Here is a 13,138-nt window from a genome sequence, read left to right as displayed (position 1 = left end):
AGACTCATATATCTGAGTTCCCTTGGAAACTTTTGGTTATAATTATGTCTTCATTGAGCCATCATTCTTAGACCATCTCTTCTGTGCCATAATATTTTATGAAGCTTTGTGGAGAATACATAATATTATGTTATCTCTGTCCTCAAGGAAACTTAAACTGTAAAATATAACATTTTATGAAATGTTAAATAATACAACATACATACCTCAAGCTAACCTATAATTTAAATGGCACAGACAGCAAATTTTAGGTTTACAAGCTAATCACCTTTTGGCACAGTGATCATTCTCAATGACTAAAGGATACATTTTTGATCTGTAGCATCTCTTGTCCTTGAGTTTCTTGAAAGCTTGAGTATCTTGTTATCCAGTCTCTATGATCTATTTCTAGTTCATCAGTCATACCTAGCAAATTTAACTATTGGATCAATGCCTTTTACTTTTCTGCTTTAAATGACAGCATTAAAATGGAATCACCCTAACATCTTTTTCATCTCCTATTTATTCATTAATATGCCTGCCCTTCTATACCATGATCAAGTAGCCCTACTGATTTTTTAGCTTTGCTTACTCTTTTTGTACCACTTAAAGGACTTCACATTGCTAACATATTTTGAAGTCTCTTGCAAGGTTTACCATATTGGGGATGAAAGTCATAGCTCTACCATATTTCTAGTTTCTACTTGGTCATTTGAAAAAAACTTTACAAAATTTTTGAAAGATACTTCTAAACCTCCCCTCCCACCTCTGTTTGATTTTTACCCATGTAGCCTTTAAAGTGACTACATGATGTATTTTTAGTTTGGATTAGCCAGAATGTTTTTGTTTCTTAGGCAGCTAGGTGGTGCAATGGATAGAGCACCAAAGCCTGGAATGTGAAAGATTTGAGTTCAGATTTGGCTTCAGACACTTACTTATTGTATGACCCAGGGAAAGTCATTTGATACTTATTTGCCTTGTGGGAACACATTGGAGAAGGAAATGGAAATCTTTTCCAAGAAAATCCTTATAGATGAAGTCTGTAGGGTCACGTGATATGCAGCACAACTGAATGACTAAACAACATCAAAACTAACTTTATGTTAGGAAGAAAAGTGTAATGGAAAAAGCAGAAAACTAGGAATTAGGAGACTAATGTTGGTGCCGTAGCTTCATCACATACTATATGAAAGTGAGCAAGTCATCTAACTTCTATGAGCTTTAGTTTCCTTTTCTTACCTGCAAAATGCCTTATTCACAATGTCTACCCCCACAAGGATAATTGTGCATGTCAAATGTAAAGCTCTTCCTAAAATGTTCACTTAAAAATTTCTAGACTTCTCAGGGTTACATGCTTTTTAAACTTTTCAATTATTTACTAAAAATCTTGTAGTTGTTTATTTTCTGTTTTGTTATAAAATAACATGCTGGGAGTGATTTTTCTCTTGTCACAGTGGCCAATTTTATGATGATCAGTATTACTTAATATATTGGCCTAACATGTAAAAATATCCTGCCCATTTCCCTGTACGTAATTATATTTGCGTTGTTATTGCCTGACTTAGTTTTGAAGTTTTCCCAGTCATACATATTTTTAGTTGAGTCTTAGTCTGGGTAGGTTGTCTTTTCCATATCTCCATTATTCTATTTTTATTAGCATTCTTACACAAAAAGATTCCATAGCATTTCTTTCTTTTTTTTCTAATAGGATTTTTTAAAATGGGATGGATTTCCTTCATAAAAATAGCCCCTTTACCTTTACTGGGGGAAGGGGTGGGTGACTTAAAAAAACAAACAACAGAGAAGTACACCTAAAAAGACTTTTACAGATATTTTAAAAAAAAGTACTAAACTGTCTCATATTTTTTCCTTCTCTCTTTCTTCAACAGATTTAGCCATGGAATCAAACCCATCTGACCATCCCAGAGCAAGCACAATATTTTTGAGCAAATCCCAGACCGATGGTAAGCTGATATCCATTTTCTTTTCTGAGGAGACTTTTGAGACCTTGCTTTTTTAATAGGTTGCTTCTCTAGGATTATATACCATGTGTTCAAGATCATGGATTAATGTCTAAACAACTTTCATGATAAAACACTAATAATGTATGTTTTTATTTTTTTGCCCCTTTATTAATGTACACAGTGCTCTACATTTTACAGATGCATATTATAGTTAGATATCTAGTCCAGTTCCATAACCTTATAAGGAAAATGAGACCCAGAAAGGGAAGAAGTGATTTGTCCATTGTTACACAAACAATAAGTAAGCATTAGACTCACCCTGGGATCCTCTGATTCTGAATCTTGTTCTTTGACTTCTATTAACCAGGACTTTAAGTAAAAGTCCATTTCTACTGACCACTTCACAATGTCAATCTGCCTCCATAAGGCAAGCTAATTTTTAAGATAGCCATAATTAAGGATAGCCATACTATAGTTATCAAGCTAGAGGAGAGCCAATCCAACCAACTCACATGAGAAGTAAACTTGTGATTTGGGCCTCATTTAAGCATCATGCTGTGATCAGCTGAGTTACCTACCCACTGCCTAGCATGCATTATGACCACTTGGGAATTTAAAGCTTTTAGTGTCCTATTGACCCTGGCATAATTCAATAGAGTAATACACTGATTGCTTGTGGAAAACACCACCTCTTATTTGTATATATATTGTATAAATGTAATATTTTAATAATATTTATTTTAAATTTTGTTTTAGAAAAAATGATGGTAATCATACTTTTTTTTTTAAATAGAGTAATATGCCTAGTCTTTCATGGGTGCTTTGTAAAGACATTTTCCAGGCAGGATGGTGGAGCAGCAGTAATAGCTGAATGCAAACATAGGCTTACATGTCAGATATGCTGATATGGTTGCCCTTCTGTCTTTGTCACTAATCAAATCCCTCCATGGCCTTTCTTTAATAAAATTAAGAAATGTCAAGATTTTTTTTAAATGCTCTTTGAAATAAGGAGGAAAGTAATGCAAGGTAGAATAATTTGATAAAGTGTACATAGGTGGGAAGCTGTCTTTGCCATGTCTTCTAAACCTACTTCTGGTCTTCCACCAGTTCTAGTTTAGGACAATGGCTTGGCATATGTCCAAAAGGTAGATAAATATCATTCCTCCTTCAAGGTGAAGTTAATCTCTACATTAACCAGTATTTCAGCCCAATTATTCTATGTGCTTTAAAATTGGCTGCACCAGTCTAATGGCCCAGTGCTAGTCTTTATCATGGTTCCTTTAATCAAATATTAATTGATGGTGAATGCAGGTCCTCTAAAATAATACCCCTGTTTATCCCAGCAAGCTAGCTTTAGGCTATTAAAGCTATTGTTTCTTCTGTCTGCTATGTGATTGAAATGAGAAATGCAGACTTTTCTGTTAATTTGGCTACCATTTGCTTGCTTTCCCTAAAATTAATTCCTAGTGTTTTTTAGATTATTGCTTCTGAGAACAAGTTGGCTAGCATGTTTTCCTTGTATGAATAAAGATAGATAACTTGTTTTCTTTTTAATACTATCTAGTTGGGTAACATGTAAAAAACAATTTGCAAAAATAGAAACAACATATCCTACCAGATTATTTCTGACAGAAATATGATTTTGATATCTAAACCAGGGAGACATAAAACAGAAAGCAAAGACCAATACCCCTAATGAATATTGACACAAAAATTTTTAAGTAAAATGTTAACAAAGAGTCACTACAACATGTCAAAAAAGGTTTTGTCTATAAATAACTCAGACTTATGTTTACACTTAATAATAAAAATAATTTTTAAAAAATTATATTAGTAGATTTTTTTAAAGCCATTGACAAAATTCAATATCTTATTTCCATTAGAAAAAAAAATTCTAAAGCATAAGTGTCAAAGGGCTCCCCAGAAATTCACAAATTTCCTATGAGTTTCGAACCTTATTAAAATGTAAAATGTTTCAGGACCCTTCATGAAAATTGATAATCATACATAATAGAGAATCCCATTATTTAATAAATATTTCTTATATAAACATACCTAGGCACTTTATGACTTAGGCTTATCAGAGCCATCAACATCACTACTCTTGTACTTTGAGACCATTACTAATAACTAAATAGCAATAATGGAATAAAGAGAGGTACTATTACATGGTTACAATATGTTTCTAGTGAAAAAGAACCCAGGACAGACTGGTGTGAAAACTAATGTTTAGTACAACAATGTAATATGACCCACAGTAACAGTTCTCAGAATGAGAATGCACATAATTGAGCAAACTACTATAAGACTTTAATTAAAATTAAAATGTTTTATTTTGCATATTTTTCTGCCTTTATTATTCTTAAATTGTCAATTCGCATACACCTGAATTTGTGTGCATCTCATAAAAGGAGTATTCACCCTGCCAGGGATCAATTTTCATTTGAGTTTGCCACCACCATTCAAATGCTTAGAAGTATATGGACCTTTCCTTAATATGGCAAACAGTATCTATCTAAAGCCAAGAGTCAAACTAGAGGTCTTTCCAATAAGATCAGGAGTAAAACAAGAATGTCCATTCTCTCCAGTATTATTTGATATATATAATGCTAGAGGGGCAGCTAGGTAGTTTAGCAGATAGAGCCAGGTCTGAAGATGGGAGGTTTTGGATCTGGCTTCAGATAGTTTACTTTCTCACTGCCATAAAAAATCAAAACTACTAAAAAGTTTATCTTCTAGAGCTGAAATTTAACTGGAGAAAATAAATGAAAATAAATGGAAAAGATAGAGAATCTAGCAGTATATGATCTCAAAACTTATTACAAAGCAAACAAAAGACTTTAATATTAGTTAAAAAATAGAAAATTGGTTCAGTGTAATACATTCAATATACAAGAGAAGGAAAGGAAGCTAATATCCCGGGGCTCAATAAGCCCAAAGGCCCGTAGCACTGGAGTGAAGTACTCATTTTTAGACAAAAGCTGCTCAGACAAGTAGAAAGCAGGTCATTCAAACTTACTATTAGCCAAGATATGCCTCAAGTGAATATCTGGCTTAAAAAGGTGACATCTATGGTGAGGGGAATAGTTTATGAGAGAGAGAGATCACAGATGATAAAATATGCAATTTACGTTGTATATAATTTAAAACTTTTTACAGAAATAGAACCAATGTAGTTAAAATTAGACGGAAAAAACCTAGGGGAAAAGTTTATCAATAAAGGTCTTATTTCTAAGATGCACAGGATGTCCCAAAAGTCTTACGGGAATACAAAGCTTATTGAAGTTTAAAATAGCACTTAAGACTTTTGGGACCCCCTGTTTAGGAATTGATTCAAAAAGAGCTATCCCCCAGTTGATAAGTGGTTGAAGGATATGAACAAGTGATTTTCAAAGGAAAAAAATATATAAGCTATGGAATGTATAGGATATAATAGGGATTCATATAAAGCAATTCACCTTCTATTTACCATGATAAAAATTATACTTTAAATTACTCTTTAGAAATGGATGTTTCTTATCATGGACTTTAGGATCATAGATTGAAAGCTGGAAAAAATTTTGAGGTCTTCTACTCCACCTCTCACTTTGCAGATGGATAACTGCTGCCGAGAAGTTTGTCACTTTAAGTAAGTGACAGAGCAAGGAATCCAACCCAGGTTCTCTGACCTACTTCAAATCAGCCATTTGTCTGGATAGTGTCTTCTGTGTATTTTGCCTGTCTTTTTAAATAATCTGCTCTAGCTACAATCTTCCTCAAATTAAGCAATCAGCTTCTTCCTTTTAGGAGCTATTAACTAGTCTGTTCAGGAAAAAAAGAGTAGGAAAATTAAATGAGTGGAAGATTGTTGCTGTCACACCCCCTTTATAATACTGTTTCCATTTCTACAATGTACTCAGCAGCATGTTAGACATTGGGGAGAGTACCAAGGAACCATGCAACATTTAGTGCCTTTTCATCCACCCTGTCATTATGGGTACTACAAGATGGCATGTCATGGATGATTAATTTTAAGATGAGTACTCTATTTTAATTAAAATATACTGTTACTTTATAACTTTTTCCAAAAATGATTCATTTAATTTTACAATAATAATGTAATATAGAACCAGCAAGTGACTGAAATATATAAAGATGGGGCACACCTAGCTGTAAATCAATACATTATACTTCCAGTTGGCAAACCTAGAACATGATCATTTACTTTCTTTTTTAAATTTTATGTTACTGAGAAATCTGATATGAGAAAAGTTACAGGCTTTAACTGGAAGCCTAATTTGTTCTGCCTATTTCTCTGTATAGGCTGTCTTCTCTTTGCATCTGTATCTTGTTAGGCCAATAAGTGAAATTGATAAGGTTATTAAGAATTTCATTTTGTGGGGTTCTTTGTTCCAGTGGAGAAACTTACCTATTAATTTTAGAATGTGTCTTGGAAACTGCAAAACAGAATAGACTTTTTTCCCCTACTATGTGATGTATAAAAATTAGTATATAATGAAATTGCATTTTAGATCTAATTTTACAGATAACATTTGTCTTTGTATAAAAAGCTAAACAAACTCACATATCACTAATTTTTCTATGCTGTAAAATATCAGAATTAATCTGTTACTTTATTTTTATTTAGTGAGAGAAAAGAGGAAGAGCAACCATATAAACCATGTAAGTAAATAGCAGTTCATGTATAAAGTTTTTGAAGAATAATTAAATAACTAAAAAGTAAAAATAATTATACTGTGATCCTTAGTAAAAAGAAATAACCTAATCATCACTTCTTCCTATGAGGCTTTCTACATCTTTTGCTGATTTTAATATCTTAATAGATACCACATTCAGTAGCATTCCTGTGGTTTAAAGATATGCATTGAAAATGAAAATGCAAGATACCTAGATAATTCTTTGACAATCTTATAAGAAGTTAATTTGTAGTAAAATAATTGGCATGATATAATTAATATAGTTTTTTGCATCTTTTTCTTAGTTAAAGATATTCAAACTGTAAAATAATGAATTTTCATTGATGGATAAAATGAGAGAAATTTTGCTTGGAGTTTTTGTAAGCTATTGAAATGGAAATTCTAAAATGTTCTTTGCAAAAAATGGAAAATAAAAAATGGATTTTAGCATTAAAAAAATAAATTAAGAGTAACATGATGGAACTTTTCAGTGGAAAGAAACTGAGGTTTAAACTGCTGTTTTAACCTGGAAGTAAGATTTCAGATTATGATTATAATAGCTTTTAAGTAGGATTTTATCTGGTTTTGCACCTAAGATGCTGTTTCACAAGTTATTTGTGCCAGGTACCCTTCTTTTCCTCATCCTTCAAACATCTTAAAATTTCTTCCCAGAGAAATTTGTACTACATGGGTAGAGGTGTATGAAGTAAGGACTTTCCTATATAACTTAATAATGAACTGAAATAATTTTAAATCATTAAGCTCTCTACTTTTGATATACTTGTATTTGTTATAGGGGAATTTTTTCACAATTGTAAGCAGCTATAGAGCTACTTTCCAGGGTTGTTGTGAGGATCAGATGGGATAATATTTGCAAAGTGCTTAAGCACAGGACCTAGTGATTACATTATTTGGTTCCTATGGAAGGATAGTTTTCTCTTACATAAGTTGGGCACCTTGAGCTCATTTCTGCCATTCATGAGCCAGAAATAAATGGCATGTAACATGCCTTCCGTTGACTCATTAGATTATCCTACCTCTCCCAAATATTTCCTGAGTTGGGCTGCATTCTTAATGCCCTGCTGATATAGTCCATAGTGGTTTAAAAAAAAGATTGGATCCCAAAATCTTTTGGCTAATAGCTAGGGAAGGGTATGAACAGACTCTGCTTACCAAAAATATATTACATGACTAAGAACATGGTTATACCCCATGTTTGATAATTATGGAATGTTTAGTATCTTTAGTTAGGTTGGATTAGGTCTGTCACTTCTCATTTATTACAGTGTTGTGTACATGTGGGAACATTAGTGCTATTTGATGGCGCTGACTTTAAGAAGCATCCTACTTGTTTTAGTAACGTTGAAAAGATCATGACTGATATCATTTACATCTACTTGAGATCTTAGAATTCTGAAGGAGTATCAGTTATTTATATGATGCTAGTTATCCAAGATTTTAGATACTTTAAATCTTATAAGAATAATCCAGAACTGCCACCATTATCAGATCAAGATTGGACAATTATTGTCCTTAAGTCTACCTGAATTGTAGAGTTTTCAAAGCAATGCAGTTTTGTTAAATTTTTAAATATATACAACAATTCGAGCAAAGTTAGCTAAGTATTCCCTGCTAGAAATATTCCCTCAATGAATAAATAACAAATAAATAGAAAAGGATCAGCCTAAGCAATGAGGCCTCTCCTAGTTGTTTTAATTGTTTTTTTTTTAATTGGGGAGGGGGGCAAGTAATTCAACTTAGCATGCCAAATTTAGATGTGGCATAGGCTTTTACCCTCATGAAGCTTTCAAATGTGTACATAATAGTTCTCAAAGATAACATACAAAAAAAGAGGATAAATGAGACTCCAAAAGCACTTTAAAATACTTCATTTTTTTAACAAGGTAGTACTTTATAGTTTTCAAAGTTTTTACAGTATTCAAAACAAGTCTCTTTCTCCTGAGTCCTGTCAGAATTATTATCAGTGTTCAATTTTTAAAGTCCAAATTAATTTTTTATTACTGTCTTCCAAGTGATTATTTGCTTTCAAACATAGTTCACAATAAATAAGAGGTGAATTGGAAGTTTTGTTCTGAAACTAACCTGAGAACTAAAGTTTGCCAATTTTTTTAATTTTTAAAATTTGGTAATTTTATTTAAACAACTATAAATTCCAGGAAGATCATATTTTGACCATTTAATTCTTAGTGAAGAGGTTTGTACTACTTTATTTTCTGTTCTGTGCATATCATCATCATCATCATCATCAACAACAACAACAACATTTATATAGTGCCTATAATGTACCAGACAGACACTGTACTAAATGACATATGATTATTATCACATTTGATCCTTACAACAACTCCGAGAGAAATGGACTGTTATCCTCATTTTACAATTCAGGAAACTGAGGACAAACAACAGTGAAGTGACTTGGCCCAAGGTTACATAGCTTGAAAGGACCTGAGAATTGATTTCCTATACTCAAACCTAATGCCATTTGCACTGTGGTGCCCTGCCCCCTAGCTGCTCCCATCATATAATGGAATTTCAGAGTTCTAAAGGACATTGGAAAATAAAAGAGAGGAATAATTTCCAGGATGGGTAAAGAGATTTGCCCAGGGAAGGGCAGCTATCTGGCCATTCTGCCTCTTAATTATTATTTATTACAATAAAATGTCCCATATGAATTTTATTTCACCTATTAACATTTTATTACCTTGAATATTGAATTAAGCCAAATATTTGAAGTGATATATAGATGAGGAAATAAATACAAAATCCATATCATGAATCTTTTTCTAAGATGTACCTGCCCTAAAAAGAAGATGCTAACAATTTAGCCAATTGGCATTTTAAAGGTATTTTTCAAGTAAAAATGTTATAATTTATTGCTCAAATACTTATTTGAAGTTGTAATCCATAGGAAAAAAATTTACCTTTAAAAAATTAAAATATTTTCTTTCTTTTTTTTCCCTTTCCCCTTCAGTTGTCTCCAGGGCAGCTCACTAAAAAGTATAGTTCCTGTTCAACAATATTTATAGATGACAGCACAGTCAGCCAGCCTAATCTTAGAAGCACAATCAAATGGTAAGTACAATTAATGTGCCAAAAGTTGAGTTAAAAATCACTGTTACTTTATGAATTTGGAAACTTTTAGCTTTATTCACCATTTTTAGTCACCAGATTGACTGATCCTTAGTAGCTCTTTTTTCCAAGACTGGATTCAGCTTCTAGGTTGATATCCTAGACTTCAGTATAGGATTTTATATTTATATTGTAGGTCATATAAATGAAAGAAAAAACTAAGATGTCAGAGAAAAGCCTTTTATTTGATGTCCTATGTTACTCAAGCAAATCAAGTATTGGGAGAAGTATGGAGGAAAACATTTTGATTTTAAAATAGAGGATTTCTAGACAAGTTTTATCTTCTAATTCTTTCTAAAGAACTATAGCTGCTTATATTCCTTTCCATGCTACTTTGGGAAGGGATGGCTTGTCCCCTGCTGGCAATACAAAGTAGCTGCCTCTTATATTTCATTGAATTTCTGGTGCTGTCTAGTTTATGTGATAATTTAAATGTGTATATTTTTTAAAATTTGGCTTCCTCTATCATCTTTCTAATTTTTTTCATCTTTCTGATTTGAAAAAGTAAATTTCTAGTTATTAACCTTAAATATTTCGGAGGTTATTTAGTCAGGACTTTTATTTTCTCCTCCATCTCTATTCAGACCTAAGTAAAGCATAATTTGTTTTTTACTTAGAGAAAAAATTGCTCAAAATAATAAATGAAGATGAGAAAATACAAGTATAGTAATTTTCTGTAGCTTTGTCCTCAAAGAGTGTGAATATCCTGGTTCTGAAAGCTACATATGAAAAACCTATTTCAAATATACAAAGGTATTTTAGCAAACCTTTTAACCTTTAAATTCCTAGGACAAAGAAAATCAAAGAAAGCTTTTCATTTGGTATGTCACCCTCACCTGGATATTGAATAATAACTCCAGGTACACAGTAACAAAAGTAGACACCTTGGATGAAATTTTTATAGTCTCTACCATCTTTTATTTTCTGTTTTTGCTGAAGTTTAGTCTCATAGCAGAAAATATCTTCAGATTTTTGTTAATTCTACATGTATTAGAACTCTTAAAGGTCAGAGAACATCTGGATCCGATTTTCATACTTGAGGGGAGGGAGGCGGAGAAACTCCTTCCAAGTTGCTAGAAACCAAAAGTATAACATTACCCAGAAGCTCCTCCTGCCCAGATATTCCTTGTGGCCTTCTCCCTTCAAGAACTTTCTTTTTCTTTTTCCTGCCTGCATGAGTCTACATAAATACTCATGTGTACACTAACATAAAGACCACAATAAACCTTAAGTTTAAGATACTATTAAATTAACCCCATGCCATATCAAAAATGTTGAACAAAACCTTCCATTTCTGTAGTAAAATACCAAATTCTTTTTGTTTTAAAAAGCCATAAGTGGGCTTCAATTTTTAAAAAGTTTGTGATTTTTAAAACCACTGTTTAAAAAAAAGTATATATTCTGGTTTATTGAAACTCCTAGATATAATGTGTAATTTGCATTATTTGCTATCACTAGTTATTGCTTGCACGCCTGGGAACAAAGCCTTATACTACAGTACATATTTTCCTTTTTAATTAATACTAATTCTGGAGGCATGTGAAAGACATTGAATCCCTTTTAGTAATGACAGCTGATGTCCTAAATAGTATTTTAATTTAATTTTACTTTACCAAAATTCAGAGCCCAAAGTAGAAAACTTGTTTTTTGTCATCACAGTAGTTGATTACTATAGGAAAAAATAATCAGAAGAGTAATTTCAGGTCGGGAATACTTTTAAGGATATACAGCCTAGGGGCATCTGGGTAGCTCAGTGGATTGAGAGCCAGGCCTAGAGACGGAAGGTCCTGGGTTCAAATGTGGCTTCAGACACTTCCCAGCTGTGTGACCCAGGGCAAGTCACTTAACCTCCATTACCTAGCCCTTACCACTCTTTTGCCTTGGAACCAATACACAGTATTGATTCCAAGATGGAAGATATGAGGTTAAAAAAAAAAAAAGATATACAGCCTATTTTCTTCTGGGGCATCATAATAAAATTCTCAGAATAAATAAAAAGAAAAAAAGTATTTTAACCATTTTTTTAAATTGTAGGTTAAGGCATAAGGTTTAGTAATGCTTCAGTGTTGCAAATATTCCCAAAGTCCAGTGCTTACAAGGTATTGTTCCTTGAAGACATTATTCGTCAGCTAACTTTTAAAATTTTCTCAGTGATGTCACTTCCTTCCTCTGACCTGCTGAGAGTAAATAGAATACAAGTAAGAGCTTTTCCTTCCTTAGATTATATAGGATTTGATGTCTTCAGAATCTAAGCATCTAGTATTTAATATTCTTAAGCTATTTGAAAAGACTCATAATATATCCAAGTTTTGTTGTTGTTTTTAATGTTGCAAGATAACTTTCGATCAAATTCTGCAGAGGGGAAATATTAATCAACTTCTTTTATTAGTGGGTGGAGAGAATGGATGGCATATAATTCAACTTTCTATTTTATAGGTTTTGTGTTTTTTTGGTTTTTTTTTTAACCCTTACCTTCTGTATTGATTCCAAGACAGAAGAGTTGTAAGAGCTAGACAATGGAGTTTAAGTGACTTGCCCAGGGTCGCACAGCTAAGAAGTGTCTGAGTCCATATTTGAACCAGGACTTCCTGTACCCAGGCCTGGCTTTACCCATTAAGACACCTAGCTGCCTCAAGTGATTTTTTTTTTCAGAAGTCTTTGATGTTTCTCCTTTACTTGATTCAAACTTGGTGTGAATTGTAGCTTCAAGACATACTCTCAGCCCTTGGAACCAATGCTTATCCATTTTGCTTAATGACTACTTCTTGTACTGCTGACTTGGATCAGACATCAAAATATGGACAGACCTCAAATTTTGGTGCTAGAAGAGACTTTTGAAGTCCAATTCAGTTATCCTATTTTGCAGAATTGATAAATGAGGTCAAGGGACTTGTCAGGTGGTCTAGGATCACACAGCTGCTTGGATAAGAAAGACCAAATTAGCACCCATCATGCTTGATTCTCGGCCCATCCCCCCCCCCAACTGTGTTGGTTTTTATCTTACTTTGTTCTTTATAACACGTCAGTGTCATGTGACCAAAAGGTAGTAGTTTTATACAAACTGAATTATTTCTTATTTTCTACCCAATAAGGATATATCACGGTAGCCCTTTTTTATTAACAGGATGGATATTATCAAAATATCAAAAGCAAGGACTCCACAATTAAAATAGATATCCATTCTTGTATTTTGCATGTGGTCAATGAACTTGGCTTTGTTTTTGCTTTTTAATTTTTGACAACTATAGTTCAACATAATTGGTTTTCCTTGTAATCGTATGTCTTTTATGCATTTAAAAACAGCATTCTGAAAAGTGATACATAGGATTCAGAGGTCCATAATTTAGAAAAGTTAAGAATATCTGCTCT

The 13,138-nt window shown here is 32.8% G+C and overlaps 1 protein-coding gene across 3 annotated transcripts in view; it reads left to right on the top strand.

Moving 5' to 3' along the window:
• The window catches only part of CCNYL1 (cyclin Y like 1), a 77,414-nt gene that overhangs the window by 32,556 nt on the left and 31,720 nt on the right, over positions 1-13,138 (top strand). For all 3 annotated transcript variants that reach the window (XR_471778.3, XM_007501846.3, XM_007501847.3), the window contains 3 exons: positions 1,869-1,943; positions 6,571-6,605; positions 9,612-9,712. Coding sequence is in view for 2 of the 3 variants with exons in the window: in XM_007501846.3 (XP_007501908.1) it covers positions 1,869-1,943; positions 6,571-6,605; positions 9,612-9,712 (211 nt within the window). In the remaining variant the exon portion in view is untranslated. The remainder of the gene's footprint in view (positions 1-1,868; positions 1,944-6,570; positions 6,606-9,611; positions 9,713-13,138) is intronic.

Source organism: Monodelphis domestica, chromosome 8 (assembly GCF_027887165.1).
Source record: "Monodelphis domestica isolate mMonDom1 chromosome 8, mMonDom1.pri, whole genome shotgun sequence".
In the NCBI taxonomy this organism is placed as follows: Eukaryota; Metazoa; Chordata; class Mammalia; order Didelphimorphia; family Didelphidae; genus Monodelphis; species Monodelphis domestica.
Note: the sequence above shows the minus strand (reverse complement) of the source record. Positions and strands in the feature narration are given on the sequence as shown.